Below are 16,770 nucleotides of genomic sequence, written 5' to 3'. Positions count from 1 at the left end.
GGCAGGGCTCCATCCCACAACCCCGGGATTATGAGCTGAGCTGAAATCAAGAGTCCAACGCTCAACCGCCTGAGCCACCCAGGCACCCCTTTCTGTTGTTTCTTAACAGCAGCTTAATATTGTGGTATAATTCCTATGCCATACCACCCACCTATTTAAAGTGTGCGATTCAGTGGTGTCTAATACATTCCTAGGCAGGTGCAGCCATGACCACAGTCAGTTCTGGGGTGTTTTCATCACCTCAAACAGAAACCCCGGACGGTTGAGCCATCTCCTCCCTGCTCTTACACACACACACACACACACACACACACACACACAAGAGTGTTGGACTTTGGCAAATGCTCTGTGTCTCTTGAAATATTGATGTGGTTTTTTGTTTTGTATTCTGTTGATATGATGAATGGCGTTAGTTGCCTTTCAGATGTTAAGCCAACCTTGCATTCTTGGGACAAGCGCTACTTGTCGTGACACATAGTTCTTTTTATATGGAACTGGGTTCCGTGTGCTAATATTTTGGCGGGTTTGTGTCGTTAAGAGTCGGAAGAGATGCTGGTCCGTGCTTTTCTCTTCTGTGATTTCTTTGTCCGGTTTGGGTATCAGGGTATCACTGGCCTCACAGAATGGCTTAGAAGTGTTTCTTCTTATTTTTGGAACAGTTTACATAGACTTGGTAATAATTACTCTTTTAAAAAAAAATAAATGTTTATTCATTTTAGAAAGAGAGAGCAGGGGAGGCGCAGAGCAAGAGAGGGACAGGGGATCTGAAGCGGGCTCTGAGCTGACAGCAAGTGAGCCCGATGTGGGACTCAAACTCATGAACTGTGACGTCATGACCTGAGCCAAAGTCGGACGCTCAGCTGACTGAACCACCCAGGTGCCCCGCTAATAATTACTCTTAAATGTCTGGTAGGATTAACCGGTGAAGCCACTGGGCCATCATCTTTCCTTCGTGGGTAGTTTTTTGATTATAAATTCAGTCTCTTCGTTTGTTATTGGACTATTCACATGGTTTCTTTCTGAGTCAGTTTTGGTGGCTTGGGTCTTTTGAGGACAGTTGAGGGGTTTTTTTTTTTGTTTTTGTTATTTGTTTTTACATTTTTTTCCATCTTCCAGTGGTCGGCCTTGGTCTTTACCTGTCTGTGGAGAGGACGCTTTTCCCTGGTATGGCCCTTCAGTGAAGGGTGAGGAAACACATCATAATGTTCCTGTTCCTCTCAGAGGCACAGTCTCACATGGCAGGACCTCTGAGGTGTGTGGCCGTAAATCAGAGCAAGAAAACATGATCTCTCAGCACCTGGGAATAAATGTGTGCTGCTAGAAGCCCGAGATCATAGGAAGCTGTCCCCTGAGCATTTTTGTTCCCTTTATAAAAGAAAGAGTAATTCCCTGGCCATCCCTCCTGCCATGTAAATGAGTGTTTGCTGTCACATCCTTCATATTAAAAGGAAAAGCTCAAATCGTAAATAATTCTGACTGTTTGAGATATGCCTTGCTTTGCTTTACTTCTGGAAATTAAAAATAACTCCCCTGTTATCAGGAAGAGGGAAGTTTCAGGGCCCCTGGGTGGCTCAGTCAGTTGAGTGTCCAACTTTGGCTCAAGTCTCCTAGTTCACTAGTTCGAGCCCCACGTCGGGCTCTGTGCTGGCAGTTCAGAGCCTAGAGCCTGCTTCAGATTCTGTCTCCCTCTCTATCTCTGCCCCTCCCCACTCGTGCTCGCTTGCTCTCTCTCTTTCTCAAAAATAAACATTAAAAAAAATAAAGAAGAGGGAAGTTGCAGTTCAGAAAAATGTACACAGTGCCAACAATACTTGGGGACCCCTTTACTCATATTTACCTCGCACCATACGTTTTGAGTAAGCCCTGAGGATAAACCTGCAGCCAGAGAGAGAACTTTCCTCCAAGAACAAATGCTTTGAAGAGCCCGTGTTGGACTGGGCCGCCTCTGTAGGTAATGAGTGCCCCGTCTCTGGAGGCAACCAAATGGGAGCTGGGACCCTTGTCTGGAAGACTAGAGATGGGATTTCAGCATCAGAGGCAAGTTTCCCCAGGCGACCTGTGAGCCCCTGTTCGGTCCTACAATTCTGCAGTTCCCTGTGCAGTCCCCCTCAGCAACAGATGCTAGGATTCTCCAATCAAGACAAATATTAATGTCCCCATTTTATAGACATTTTATAGGGCTATAGTAGAGCTATAGCCCTTCTCTCTTGCCTGTGGACTGGCCCTTTGCTCGCATGTCTCATTGCTTCATGGCCCTTATGGAATGGGACACGGTGCCCAGTGCAGACGTCCCACAGGACAAGTCTAGCACACTATGGGACGTACCAGCCGCAGCCCGTGTGACGGGCCCTACAAGAGTCGCTTTTGCCCCAGAAGGTGTCCTGAAGGCACCTTGAGCTCTGGCGTCTCTGCTTCCCATCACCTGTGCAGAGACCTCTGCACCTCGAGGTGGAGATTGGGATCCGGTTCCCCTTGCCTCTTCTGCAACCTGCCGGGGAAGTTTTTCACGGAGCGTTGACAATCTGTGACAGATCCTAGCAGCTTCTCTCAGACGGTTGTTTCTGAAGGACGTTTACACATTTCCTTGGCATTTTCCAGCTGCTAATTAGCAACATTCTCATTTCCCTTAATCACAGAGACAAGAAAGCCCACAGGAGTTTTTCAATTAGCTCATAGAAAATGTTTCTTTCTTTCCTATTGATACACATTCGGGATGCAAGAATGGCTTCTGGGTGTGTTTCGGCTTCTGAGCGTCTCTGGAAGGCAGCCGCGGAGCTCATGCACCGGGCCCATTGTGGAGGCTATTAATGTCCACACAATGCATAGAGGGCTGTGCGGAATTCTGCTCACACCCCCTAAAACTCTGCAAGGGGCCTTCGTTTCAGTTTTAGGTGGGTTGCCCCTAGGAGTGTTTACCCGAGTTAAACTTAGGGTTTCTTTCTTCTCACCGATTCTTTATATTTCAAACCAAGTCGTTCCAACAGAAGGATCTTATAATCATGCGATTATAAGAGCAGCGGGGAAGGCCCTACTGTGCGCCAAGCACTTTGTACCTTTAACTAACGCATTCATCTCACAAAGATCGGTGCCTGTCGTGGGCCTGGTCCCGGTCCAGGCACTGGGAGTCCGTGGGGAACACCTCATGAGCCACAGTGTTTCTGCCCATTTCCTTGGTCCCGTGATGCATAGCCGATCATGGTGACATTGTACGTCTGTGGAAGCGCGTCAGGAAGGAAGATGAGGCGGGTAGCAGGTGCGAGCCTCAGGGTTTGAACTTGGGTGTGTCCTGCTTTCCTCCTGAGTGTGACCCGTGGACACAGGTACCCGTCCCAGTCCTGGCCCTGCAGGAAGGCATAGGGCTGGATGGGGTCCCTGGCTGGATTTCCACCCAGCCTCCAAGCCAGGGTTCTTCTCGGTGTCTGTGATCTTCATGGGCTCGTGGTCACCCCCTCGGGGTCTCGATGGCATCCAGTCGGGGGCACAGACCCCAGTGCTTGCGTGGCACGGCCTGACCCACCGCACAACATTGACAAGCACGCTATATAATAGGAAGCGGGAGCTGATGGCTCCTGTGACGTGTGGAAATATTTATAGGGTCCTTACTCTTCTATGAATGCTACCCATCAAGGGACAAGTCTGAAGTGTGTGGGGGCCCAGGGAAGCGAGGAACCGGGATGATGCGGGCAGGCCCTCGGGGCCTGACGTGCGCAAGTAGACGTCACAGCTCCAGCCCACTCACGAGCTGCCTCTGGTGCCACTGACAGTGTCTTAATGAGCAGTAATGCATTCATCGCCTCTGAAGAGATGACAGGACTTTCCTCTGGGCTCAGTGTTCGCTGAAGTTCTCAGGTGGCACCTTCAACACTTGGAAATTAGAATTCGCTCTGGGCTTGGATTTTTCTCCTCCTCCTCTCCTTCATACTCGTGCCTCAATGTCGGTCAAGAAGCAAGTGGACCCAGAATGCCTGCAGAAACAGACGTGCACAGTCTAGAGTTTGCAGTGAGGCAGGCCCCCACTCTGCCTCCAGCTGCTTGGCAGGTCCCCCTGCTTCCCCCAGAGCAGCTTCTTCGTCTCCCAAGAGGCCTGGTGAACTCTCTCCCTTAAAGCTTTGTTCAGGCGGGGGGCGAGGCGAGCTGATGGGTGCCAGCAGGCAGGCCGGCCAGGCCACGCAGCGTCTCTGCGTCTGTCACCCGGAAGGTGGCTGGACCTCCAGCCTCTGGGAAATCAAGTGGAAGACGAATTGATTTCTCCTCGCCACTTTACGTCTTTGTTTAAAATGTGCAAAATGGTCCTTTTGAAGGAGAGAAAAAAAGAAAACGAGAAAGCTTTCCGTGCATTCCCCTGTGCGGGTCTTTCAGCAGCCAGTGCAACGTGTAATTTCTTCGCGCTGTGAAGGACACGCCAGGTCCTGACAGCAATAACTTCTGCAGGAGGATTAGATTGGAGTCTCGCGTTAGGCTTTCAAAGAAAGCTCTCATTTCTCTCTCAAGTTTTTAAATGAGTTTCTGTTGAGGGAAAGAGAATAAGCCAGGATGAATCGTCCTCGGCAAAACTGGAGGCCCCTGGTTTCCAGACCCCACTCCTCGGCCTGTATTTAATTCCGGACTCGTGTGGCAATGGCTCAAATTGCACAGGCATCGCTTTGGAAGGCGAGTGTGATTTCCGCCACGGGATCTTTGTTAACCGACTCTAAGTCATCGTGTGGAATAACTCAGGCACGCCTCATCTGGGTTGATGTGCCCTTGAGCTCAATGACACCGGCAGGGTTTCCAGCTTGGCCGAGCTTGCTAATGGGGCTGGGGCCTGCCTCAGCTCTGGCCTTTCCGGCCGGCCCTGCCCTCCTCCCCTGCCCACAGTTCCATTTTGGTTGCTCTGGCAGAGTGTGGCAGAAGGAGCCCTGAACTGGGAGCTTGGGCACCTGGGTTCTCTCCCCAGTGCTGCCCTTCCAAGGCTGGGTTCCCGTCCTGAGTGGGCCTCAGTTTCCCCATATGTGCTTTGAAGGAGTTGGATCACAGCACTTCCCAAAGAGATGAGGGTACATGGGGTTTGCAGACTTTTTTTTTTTCCCCTAGAATTTCTAGGTTTTAGCAAAGCAAAAAGTGAAGCTAAGGAAGCAAGCTGGAAAGTCAGGTTTCTTTGCCATAACTGCAGTGACCTAGAGCTGTGATCCTGGATCTTGACCTGATTGGCACATGTTTTTTGGTACTGTGCCAGGTGCCAGGCTCAGCCCTGAGGCTATAGCTGGCGAGAAGACAGCCTGAGGGAGGATGGACACTAGACCACGGTCTCCGTCATGGCCAAATTATATGCAGTAAAGCTGCACTAGGAGAAGTGAACAGAGGTAGCTCTTAGCTGTCTGGTCAGGGAAGACTTTTCTGAGGAAGGATGCTTGAACAGGGGCCTGAAGGATGAGCAGGAGCCAGCAGGTGAAGACAGGTGCAGGGGAAGAACCCCAGATCATTAAGATGGACTGTGTGGTCTGCAGGCAGGCAGGCAGGCCGGTGCTAGCTGGCTTTGAAGAACAGAGCAGAACTGTGGCTGGAGCCTGACAGTGGTGAGGGATCATGGTTTACAGTGACATTAGAGCCATGGGCAAGGGCCAGCTCGTGCCAGGTTCTTCCAGGATGGGCTAAGGATTTGGACTCATTCTCTGGGCAGTCTCTGAAGGATTTAGAAAAAAATTTTTAAATGCTTATTTATTTTTGAGAGAGAGAGACAGAGACAGAGTGTGAGCAGGGGAGGGGCAGAGAGAGAGGAAGACACAGAATCCGAAACAGGCTCCAGGCTCCGATCTGTCAGCACAGAGCCTGACGTGGGGCTCAACCCCACAAACCGTGAGATCATGACCTGAGCTGAAGTCAGACACGTAACCAGCTGAGTCGCCCAGGTGCCCCATTTTTTGAAGGATTTTAACCTGGGTATGATGTGATCATATTTGGCTATCTCATTAGGGTCAGAAATCTGCTTTTTATTTCCCCCACTGGTTCTTGATATTGAAATTCTAGCTTTGCAAGCACTGAACCATTCACTGTAAACATCCCCTGCCCCCCATGACTGTAACACCACAAGCTGCAGGCAGCAAAGCCAGGGTTAGAGACAGGAAGCACCGCTCTGGATTCACCCACCAGCTCTGTGGCTTACCCCACTTGCCCAGCCCCCAGACCACGTAGTTGAGATACATGCCTAAACAATACGACACATCACTGCAAGTGCATCCATGGCGTGGGAGAGTGATTATGGTGCAGTTTATTTGGGGAGAGATGCTTCTGAACGTGTGGTCCCAGGAAGCAGATAGGGAAAGAAGGAGGTTTAAAATTGGGGGTGGGGGGGGGTCTTTGCAGTGAAGACCGGAACACAGTAACCCGGGTGTGTCCATCTCCTCGGAATGTTCACAAGGTCTCTACTTCAAGCACAGCTGAGGCAGAGATGAATGAGACTCACAGAGCTAAACCTTGAGACTGTGGTGGCCTCTATGGTCTCTTGGTGGGTTCTGAGATTCTGCAAGGTCAGGTTAGGACTTCTGAGTGAGAGGTTTGTTTGGAAAGGAGCTATGTCATGCATGACACTCTTCTGTCACCAGAGCTGCAGAGGCAGGTGGCCTGCACAGAAGCTGGGAAATCCCGGGTTGGAATCCTCATTCTACCTCCGAATTGCTCTGTGCCCCGTGGCCATCGGCTGCCCTGCTTTAAGCAGCTTCCGTTTTCTCCTTCTCATAAATTGGAGTAAATGCTCTCGGAGATCCATCCCAGTTCTACCATTTTACATTTCAAGCACTTCCCCTGGCTGGCAGTGGGGGCTCATGGCGAGGGGTGGGCAGGGCAATGCTTGGGTTAGGATCTTCCTCTGAGCCCTGGCCCAGCCGTCTCCTGGAGATGGTGTCCCATGGGCAATGGGCTGATGCCATGAGCAACTGCAGGACTGAGCCCCACTCCAACCTTCCAGGTGTTCCCTTTGCTCCCGGGCGTGTCGACCATCATGATCCATGACCTGTGCCTGGCCTTCCCGGCCCCGGCGAAGGCCGATGTCTATGTCTCGGACATTCAGGAGCTGTACGTCCGTGTGGTTGACAAGGTCAGTAGCCACTCCCTAAAAGGCCCCTCGCTGCTGATTCACAGAGGCTGGGAGAGCGGTGTTTCTGTGGGAGTTATCTTCCTCATGCCCTGTTTCTGAGTCCCTGTACCCAGCTCCCCCTGCCCCCCCACCCCCACCCCGCCAAGTTGCTTTGAGCTTATGATGTTGTCTCACCTCTGTCGCTCCGCGTGTGTGATGTCAAGCAACCTCTGAGGTTATACTTCTTCCTGCCAGTTGACATCGGTAAAGCTCAATTGCGAATCCCGCCCGACGTCGTCTCCTCGTGAGCCCCGACTTGGGGATTCTCGGAGTTACTAACCGGCCAGGCATACCCCTTGCCGATGGTGAATTTTCTCCCTAGCGTGAGGGTTTTGGAATCTCATCAGCAAATGAGTAAAATGAACTATGCCAAGTGCTTTTGCAGAAGGAATGCGTAATAGATCTAGGCTTTTCTTTAATGTAAACAGGGAATTTTTATTACTGCGAATACCTGAAGGAGGTGCAGCCAGGCTTATAGAGGGTTGCTGTCAGGTTCCTATCTTCCTGACTGGAGAGAATGGTTAGTAATTAAAAGGGGAATGTTCGAGCAGCTTAGAGTGCTTGCAAAGCCAATATTCTCTCACACCGCCTCAAATGTTCCTTCTGTGGTTTTACTTCCACTGGTAATTTGCTGATCAGAGTTCTGCTTCTTCACTAAGCATTTCTGACTCTTGGTATCTTAAAGTTCTTACTGTATGTATTATATGGTGCCAGATGTGAGCTGTTCAGTCAGTGAGCACTTATGGAACTCCTACTGTATGCCATTCTGGCTGTGTCTGTTCACTCTAACTAGATTCTTAATTCTTTAAGAGCGGAGAGCGTAATTTTTGCATTTAAGGATCCCCAAAGCTCTTTGTGTGCAGTAAGCACTTATATAATTTTCATCTGTTGATTGGCTGATTGTCCAGAGTTCAAACTAGGTCTGTGAGTTTAAGGTTGATGACGCTTTCACAGAAAGCCTTAGGGTACAGTAGGTGATGAAACTGGTCATTCAAAGGCTACCCTGAGTTTCTGTCCCCTATGATGCAGGTGGAGATTGGAAAGATGGTCAAGGCATATGTCCGGGTGCTGGACTTTCACAAGAAGCCTTTCCTGGCCAAATACTTCGCCTTCATGGACCTGAAGCTCCGAGCAGCCTCCCAGATCATTACGTTGGTGTGAGTCCTCCTAGGGGTCAGAGGAAGGCATCTCAGGGACAGGACTGGCAGGTCCAGGGGAGAAGTCCCAGCCCTTCCCTCTGTTCCAGGGCCCTCGATGAAGCCCTTGATAATTATACCGCCACGTTCCGTGTCCACGGTGTGGCCATTGGCCAGACCAGCCTCACCGCAACCGTGAGTGATAAAGCTGGACAGCGAATCAACTCAGCCCCGCAGCAGATTGAGGTAAAGCTATTTCCCTTCCCACCTTCCTGTGTGGGATCAGTCCAGCACTTACTGCATGCGTGCACGGGGTGGGAAGTGTGTCATTTCTGTGGTGGGCCAGGAGTTATGGGGGTAGCCCAGGAAGCTGCCATGGAGAAACCGTGTTAAAATCTATGCCCTGCGATGTCCCCTGATTAAAAGGGAGCCATCACCAGTCCCAGGGATCTGGGGAGGCAGCTCCAGAGGGAGGAACCTGAGTGATTTTTACCTCCCTCTGGGACAGAGTGGGCAGGATGTGGCTCAGAGAAAGGAAGCCGCTCGTCACACAGCCGGGGAGTGGAAGAACACTCTTGAAACCCTTTGGTGCCAGAAGGGAGCGGCTGGGTAGAAGCTGTGGGCAGATTTAGGCTCCTGTGTGGAAGCCCATCTTGACAGTCGGTCTGAACCCGCCCTTAGAAGCAGTGCGCTTTTGTCGTGAGCTCCTGGAGCAAGCAGGTCCTGAGTGAGGGAGCTCTGGGGCACCCCGCGGTCATCTCAGTGTGTGACTTGGGACTCGTCTTGTGGCATTGGGTGTTCACACAAGCCTCCCAGACCCCATTGGCCAAAATTTCCCGTCCAAGTTTTTCCATCAGCTGCTTGCCTCCTGCCAGCGTCCTCCACGGGTCTCGTCCACCCAGGGGCGGATAGACTTTATATTAAACTGTGCAGGAGCTGGTGGTTCTGGTTCGTGCCTCTAGAAGGAAGGGCTCCTTTCTTCTGGTGAAGAATTCATTTCTGCTATAAATAGCTCAGCCCTGCGGAGACTAATCCTGATGCACAAAGCAGCCCCTCGGCCGACCCCCGACCCGACCGCCACACTTGTTCACTGCACAGGCTCTTCCTGTGCTCCTGCCGGGCGGGCACTGCGGGGGGTGCAGGACGATGGTGTTGGGCTTCTTTGTGCTGCAGAGACCAGGACATCCTTGTCCTTGATCCCCCACACCCCTCTTTCTTCATCTGAGAAGTTTTGAGGGCATCGAAGTAGAGCACTATTCTCAGGCAATTTATCAGTAGAAATTGGAGAAGTTCAGTGAAACGGAACATCTTGAAGGCACTGGAATGTAAACCTTGACGTGCATCGGAATCCCCTGGAGGACTTGTTAACACATAGATTTCAGCCCCCCCCCCCCCCCGCCACCCTGCCTCATTCTGGTTCCATAGACCGGGGTGGGCTGGAGAATGTGTATTTCTAATGATTGCCGGGTGACCCTGGTGCTGCTGGTCAGGGGACCGTGCCGTGAGAACCACTGCTCTACGCAGGGGTCTCACATGAATAAAATTGTCTTTCTTTTCATGGGGTTTCACATCTGGTGAAATGAAGCATCGTTGTAAACAACAGAACATGCCCCTGAGAACTACAGATCCTCAGGCCCATGGGTGGGCTGAAATCCTGGGGGGGGGGGGCGCTCAGGCCCCCCCCCCCCCCAGAGCTGGTCAGGACCCCAGGCCCTCGCCAGTCCCTTCTAATAGAGGAGGGATGTCCAGGCACCATGCCTCCCTGAAAATATTCAGGGGTGAATTCTGCCCAGCTGCGCGAGCTTGGAACACGATGGCCCCCTTCTCTCTTGTGTCTCCACACGCAGGTCTTTCCCCCGTTTAGGTTGATACCCAGGAAGGTGACGCTGATCATCGGGGCTATGATGCAGGTAGGAACCAAAGGCCACGTGCTCGCCCACCCCCACCCGTGGCCCCTGCCTGGCTCCAGGCTGGCCTGCCCTCCTGGGCGCCAGAGGGCTAAGATGGGGCGCTCCGGGCCCTGAGCTCTGAGGATGAGGCGGGGGCTGATGGGCACTGCTATTTCTCCCTACTCCAGATCACCTCGGAGGGTGGCCCCCAGCCCCAGTCCAACATCCTCTTCTCCATCAGCAATGAGACTGTTGCCGTGGTAAACAGTGCCGGGCTGGTGCGGGGGCTGGCCGTCGGCAATGGCACCGTGTCTGGGGTCGTGCAGGCCGTGGACGCTGAGACCGGCAAGCTTGTCATCGTGTCTCAGGTAACAAGCGTGGGCTCCACTGGACGTGGGTGCTTCCGAAGCCTCCCTGGGCATGAGCCCTCTAAGTGCTGCGGTGCACTGCGCCCCTCAAGAGCTGGGGTGCTGGTCAGCTGGGATGGGGAGGAAGTCTGTTAACTGGGTTCTGGCTCCGCTCATGAGGACCACCCCTCTCTGAGGGTCCTGCTTCTGCCCTCTGAGTCCACAGCCCCTGTCTGCCACCTGACCCCCCACCAGGGCCAGCCTAGCCAACTTGGGGCCCCCCCAAGATCGCTCAGAATTCTCCAGACTGAGTCTCCCCAAGTGCTCTTTTTTTTTTTAATGTTTGTCTTTGAGAGAGAGAGCGCATAAGTGGTGGAGGGAGAGAGAGAGAGAGAGAGAGGATCCAAAGCAGGCTCTGTGCTGACAGCATAGAGCCCAACGTGGGATTTGAATTCACAAACCGTGAGACCATAACCTGAGCTGAAGTCAGACGCTTAACTGACTGAGCCACCCAGGCGCCCCTCCCCAGCTGCTCCTTAAGGGACAGAGCCTGGTCTCCAACCCCGTCCCTGCCCTGGGGACATTCCAGTGCATGATGGTCATGCAGCCTGCAGCCCTCTAGTTCTCTCAGCACCCCTGCCCCAGGGGGTCTACGGCTACCCTGTTTCCAGACGACAGTCCTGAGGCACAGCTAGTGGGCCAGGGCTTGGGGACATTCTGATGGAAAGGGGGTTACTGTTAGTTCCGACATGCTTCGTGGATCGCAGTGTGTGTTTTCAGGGGCGTGCGTAGCCAGGCTGCTCTAAGCATGTGGACGATCGGATATCAGTAGTGTTTCAGACCCAGAGTTCTATTTCCAGGAGAAAAGGAGGCCCTGAATCAGGCACCAATGAACTTAAGTTATCCCCCAAGCCTCTCGGCTGGACTCGGGGACTTTTGCTAAGTGCTTTTCTGGATCAGCAGAGACAATGGAAGGCCCAGCTAGGGGAGTCCTCCCCCCAGGAGGGTCTTCCTGCCCCTCATTAGTGGCGCTGACACTAGGCAGGTGAAAGTCGGTTTCTAAGTCCGATAGTTCCCCTTGTTTCCCAGGGGGTAGAGACCTCACCAGGGTCCGAAAGGGAGACGGGGGATGGTTTCCACTTCCTGAGCAGGGCTCAGAGTGCTTGGATTCTCCCTGACGGTGCCCTGTGGAAGCGTCTCAGGGGAGACTGCAGCATGGACGTGACCGTGCCAGAAATCTGGGCTCTAAGAAGAGCATTGTTTTGTGTAACGTGACTGTGGACAGCCTTTTCAGAACCCTGTCACCCTGCTCCTTGTCCAGCATTCAGGGCCCCCTGGAAGGAGTCCATGAGCTCCCATGAGCTCATAGCATCTGAACACAGGGCACCCAGGGGAGCTGGTTCTGTGCACTGCCCTGGAGATGTGCCCTTCTTCCCTGCAGCTGACTTTGATCTGACATTGAGTTCATTGATTTATTCCTGTTTGCCGGAGTTTCAGTGTCTCTGCAAGTAACCGGTTAAGCCACAAAGTCCTTTTGCATCGTGGAGGTAGATGCCCTGATTGTACCTATTGATTTTTATAAAGACAAAGCGTTGGGAATGTGAAATCTGCCCTGTGGCATACAGCGGGATTCAGATAGACGTCTTGGAGGAGAAGATGAAGGGCCAACGAGGCCTTGCCTTTTTTTTTTTTCTTTTTCCTTTTCTTCTGAAGAAAGGATTAGGGCTTCGGGAACCAGCCTGTTTTTCTCCCCCTGGGGGCCCAGGTGGCTGAGATGGCAGCTGGCTGGAACTGTGGCCAGAGGAGCTGACGGCCATGCATTTCCCTCCCAGCCACTTCTCTTTCTCTTTTCTTTAAATATTTTTTTTTTTTTTTTTGAGAGATAAAGTGTGCAATGAGGGGAGGAGCAGAGAGAGAGAGAGAGAGAGAGAGAGAGAGTCCCAAGCAGGCTCCCCACTGTCTGTATGGAGCCCAATGTGAGGCTTGAACCCATCAACCGTGAGATCATGACCCGAGCCGAAACCAAGAGTCAGACGCTCAATTGACTGAGCCACCCAGGCGTCCCACTTCTCTTTGTGGTCTGACCTTGCTGGGCCACCTCTCTCTCCGTGTGTCTCTCATCGGGTGGGGTGGGAGAGGAACCGGGGGAGGGTCTGGCACCCCTGGGCAGGTGGAGCGACTTTGCCAGCAGTTCCATCTGAAATCCATCTCCTAGAGCCCAGGCAGGCAGTGGTTCAGCCTGAGGCCCACGTGTCCACAAAGTGTAGGGGGTTCTGCTCAGAAGCTCCCAGTTCATCTGTCTAAACCAGATCATAGAATCAGCACCCATGGCCAAAGCATGGGCCAGGACTGGCAGAAGGAGACTGGGCAGTGAAAGGGACAAAGGCAAGGAAGAGAATGGATGTTTATTGAGTACCTACTATATGCCAGGCATTAGCCCGTATCACAAGACACAGGGTGGGCTCAGTATATAGAAAAGGCTTAAGGGTTTTGGTAGCCTGGGTTCAACAGAGTCAATAGCACTATAAAGAAGCCTGATAAGGTTAATCTTTGACCAGATTAACAAGAGTATAGACTTCAGAATGAAGGAGAGTATACAGTCTGCTCTAACCAGACTCTATCTGTATCCTGCATTTGTCCCAATACCCTGATCATTGACAGAGAGTAACACATTAGATTTAGGGTCAGGAGCATCTGGAATCCTGTCCTGTGAGGGCCACCCAACCTAGAGAAGAACAGTGTCCGGTCACCGCCCCCTCGTCTCTCTGGTGCTGACCCGGAACAACTCCATCCAATAGGTCTGCGGGCTCAGAGGACAAGGCTGGGAGCCCCAAGGGAACGGGAGGAATGGTGGCCAGATCTGGGTGGGGTGAGCCACCCACAAAACCAGGCTGCCTTGGGAAGAGGAGGGTGGTGCTGGACATCCGTGAGCACCTTCCAGCCACGCAGCTCCCAAGCTGGCCTTGGCAAGAGCCTCCCTGTTTGGAGGGGTCCCTTGGTGAAACACCTGTTGTTGGCTGATAGTACCCCCTGCCCCAGCCAGCCTGAGCCCAAAGCCCTTTCCCTAGGACCTCGTGGAGGTGGAGGTGCTGCTTCTCCAGGCGGTGAGGATCCGTGCCCCCATCACTCGGATGAGGACGGGAACCCAGGTGAGACGGGGACCCCTCCACACCCGCTGCCAGTGTCGCTGTCTGAGCAGCCCCCTGGCGGGTCTCAGGCTCCGAGTTCTGGTTCAGGCTGAGCTTGCGGGGAGTGGAAGTCACTGCTAGGTCGCTGTTTCCTCTCCTGCTCAACCCCTGCTTATCTCTGGGGTCAGACTGAGCTTTAGGAAGGAGCCCTACCGTTTCCTGCTCTAGGCCTCGCAGGCATTCTGTGTGTTCTCGCTCCCGGCGCAAAGCCCTCGTGGGCATAGCATTTACCCTTCTCCAGTTCTGTGTCAGCACAGTTACTGAGTGATGCCTGTGTCTCCCTCCCCCGAGCCTGTCACCCTTCCACACCTGGAATAGCACCTGGCAGGGAACAGGAGCCAACGCTTGGATAGCAGGACCTCAGGGCTTTCTGTGCGGTGACTCATTAGACGCTCATCAACAAGCCGTGAGGTGGCTCCCAGTGTCAGTCTCTATGTCATGGGTGGGGAAATGAAAGCCTAGAAAGCTTACGGCCTCTGCCCAAGGTCGCATGGCTAGTAAGTGCCAGAACTGGAAGTTGACCCAGGCGGCCTGGCATGGAGTCCATTCTTCCCGTTAGCGGTATTGCCTCCCCTGGTGGGCACTCAGGAAGCACGGGTTGAGGGAGCCTGTGAACCCCACCTGTGCCCATTCCACGTGAGCAGGGAGCCCCTGCTAGATTGAGAGAGGAGCAGAGGCACGGATGGCAGGGCGGCGTGGGCTGGGCTGCCCGGGGGGCTGCAGGCCCCCTCGGGCTGTAGGGGGCCACGTCACCAAGGGGGTCTGTCAGCCAAGGTGAGACGCCGTGCACAGCTCAAGAAGGACCGCGTGCGGAGGGGCTGGCTCTGTCTCTTGTTTGTTCATTTGCTATCTCACCAGAGCTTCTCGCCCCTGTGCCAGACCCTTCTCTGGTTAGGGAGGAAAGGCCCCCGTTGCACAAAGGAGACAGGAAAGCGCCCGGGCTGCTGGAGGTGCCCCAGGGTTTGGGGGGGCACTCTTGGTGGTGGGACTCTGCTGGTCACGGGCCTGGCTTCTCTCCTGCAGATGCCTGTTTACATCACTGGGATCACCAACAGCCAGAACCCTTTCTCCTTTGGCAATGCCGTGCCAGGCCTGACCTTCCACTGGTCTGTCACCAAGCGGGACATCCTGGACATCCGGGGGCGGCACCAGGAGGTAACCTCCCCCCCCCCCCCCCAGAGTCCCCTGCCCCCTGCGTGCACCGGCGTCCGGAGCCGGGAGGGTTCTCCCCACGTTTCTGCACATGAGCTCTGCCCCCTCCCTCCCAGGCTGGTCCTGGCCCTGCCCTGCTCTCTCTCAGGGCTCGTTGGGACACCTTCTCCCAGATACTGTCCACCCCCCACCCCCAGTGACCTGCCTCCGTTCCCAGTCCTCTCGTGACCAGGAATATGGGCTCCTAGCTCTCCCTCCTTCCCAGTCCTGGACTGCCTGCAACCCTTTCCACTTTAAGCACGTTCTTGCTAGGCGCCAGAGAGGGGCGTCGCAGGTAACCCGCTTCAGAAGGCAGCCTTGTGGAGAAGTCACAAAAGTTCCAGGCCGTCACAGGGTCTTAGTCAGGGCCCCTAGTCTGTACTTCTGACCTTCTTTCTGAGGCCATGCCTCACAGCCCTGGGGCTTTTTCCAGATTTACCCCAGAGGGCAAACCCGCCTCCCCTTAGCCCTTCTTAGAGTGACCCTGGCCTCTCCTCAGACCTCAGAGCTGGACGAGTAGTTATAACCCCCTCGTTGTGTTGACGAGCCCATACGGAAGGGACATGCCTGTCTGGCCCAGCGAGCCAGTGGGGAAATGGGACAATGGGACCAGGTTCCAGCCCTGGTGACTCTAGTCTGCCCTCCCGGGTTATGCAGGACTCGACGGTGGGGTGGTTTTGAGAGGTTTCTTCTTGCCTTGTCTGTGCATCGTGGGGAGGGTCCTGTCTCCAGTGCCAGGGGCTTCCTCAGACTGTTCCCATAACACGGACATCCCAGAATAGAGGGTCCCTTCGTGGAAAACTGCCAGGTCTAGCAAATACCTCTCAGTTCATCACCCACCCCACACGCTAAGGGCTCTGAGAAGCTCCGCCCACCTGGGTTGGCCCAACATCCCCCACATGCACCCATGAACCTCGTGAAACTCCGCCTCCTGCACCAGTGATGGGTTAGCGGGCCCTGGCTGGAGCGGTGAGGCGACGGCCTTTGAGAACAGGCAGGTGGATGTCGGGGGGACTGGAGCCCCTGGCCCTCCCTGAGAACCTGTTTGGTGTCCATCCCAGGCTTCGCTCCGGCTCCCGTCACAGTACAACTTTGCCATGAACGTGCATGGCCGGGTGAAAGGCCGGACCGGGCTGAGGGTGGTGGTCAAGGCTCTGGACCCCGCTGCTGGACAGCTGCACGGCCTCGCCAAAGAGCTCACTGACGAGATCCAAATCCAGGTAAAGGACAGGTGGGCAGAAGCCACCGTCAGAGGGAGAGGAGGTGCCAACCCAGCGGCCTCTCCCCCCGGGGACCATTCGGGGGCACATCAGCCCTTCTGCCACCCCACACCTGAGGAGTTCTCGGGCTGCGGGGGAGCCCGGAGATGGGGCTGCCTGAGGGCATAGGGTGGGGGCGGGTGGCTGGCAGGCCAGGAGGTCCGAAATAGCTTGATGTATTCCCCAAAGAGCGGGTAATCCTGAGCTGGGTGTCTGAGGCACCTTCATGGTAGAAAGAAGCCGGAGAACTGTCTGAGTGGGGCATTAATTGAATTGTCTGTGTTTATTTCGGAAACACTCACAGACCACTTACCAGAGGCGGACTTGCCATTCCCCAGTCCCCAGTGTTGCCTCACCCGTGAAGTGCCTCCCGAAGCCTGTGGGGCAGGCGCTGTGGGCGTTGCTGCTTGATGATGAGCCCGAGGCCTTAGCGGGGAGGGGTCAGAGTGTGCCCCCAGGTTGCAGTGAGTGGGTGGTGGGTCCTGAAAGGCCTGGAGGGCTGTGCTGTGTGTACGGCCTGGGAGACGGTGTGACCCATCGATTCACAGATGGAAACCGAGCCTCAGAGAGGGAGGGGGCCTGCTCCAAGACCCCGAGGAGCCCCACTGAGTCAGGACCAGGAGCCCAGCAGTTTTTCTCCCGCCCAGGC

The 16,770-nt window shown here is 54.2% G+C and overlaps 1 protein-coding gene across 3 annotated transcripts in view; it reads left to right on the top strand.

Annotated features, from left to right (window-relative positions):
• The window catches only part of NUP210 (nucleoporin 210), a 109,474-nt gene that overhangs the window by 71,237 nt on the left and 21,467 nt on the right, over positions 1-16,770 (top strand). For all 3 annotated transcript variants that reach the window (XM_086697309.1, XM_086697308.1, XM_086697310.1), the window contains exons 21-28: positions 6,944-7,072; positions 8,141-8,268; positions 8,358-8,493; positions 10,095-10,157; positions 10,325-10,504; positions 13,552-13,632; positions 14,695-14,826; positions 15,924-16,082. In XM_086697309.1, coding sequence (XP_086553435.1) covers positions 6,944-7,072; positions 8,141-8,268; positions 8,358-8,493; positions 10,095-10,157; positions 10,325-10,504; positions 13,552-13,632; positions 14,695-14,826; positions 15,924-16,082 — 1,008 coding nt within the window. The remainder of the gene's footprint in view (positions 1-6,943; positions 7,073-8,140; positions 8,269-8,357; positions 8,494-10,094; positions 10,158-10,324; positions 10,505-13,551; positions 13,633-14,694; positions 14,827-15,923; positions 16,083-16,770) is intronic.

The sequence above is a fragment of the Puma concolor genome, chromosome A2 (assembly GCF_028749965.1).
Source record: "Puma concolor isolate L17-30 chromosome A2, mPumCon1.1.hap2, whole genome shotgun sequence".
NCBI lineage: Eukaryota > Metazoa > Chordata > Mammalia > Carnivora > Felidae > Puma > Puma concolor.
This window is presented reverse-complemented; position numbering and strand designations above follow the sequence as displayed.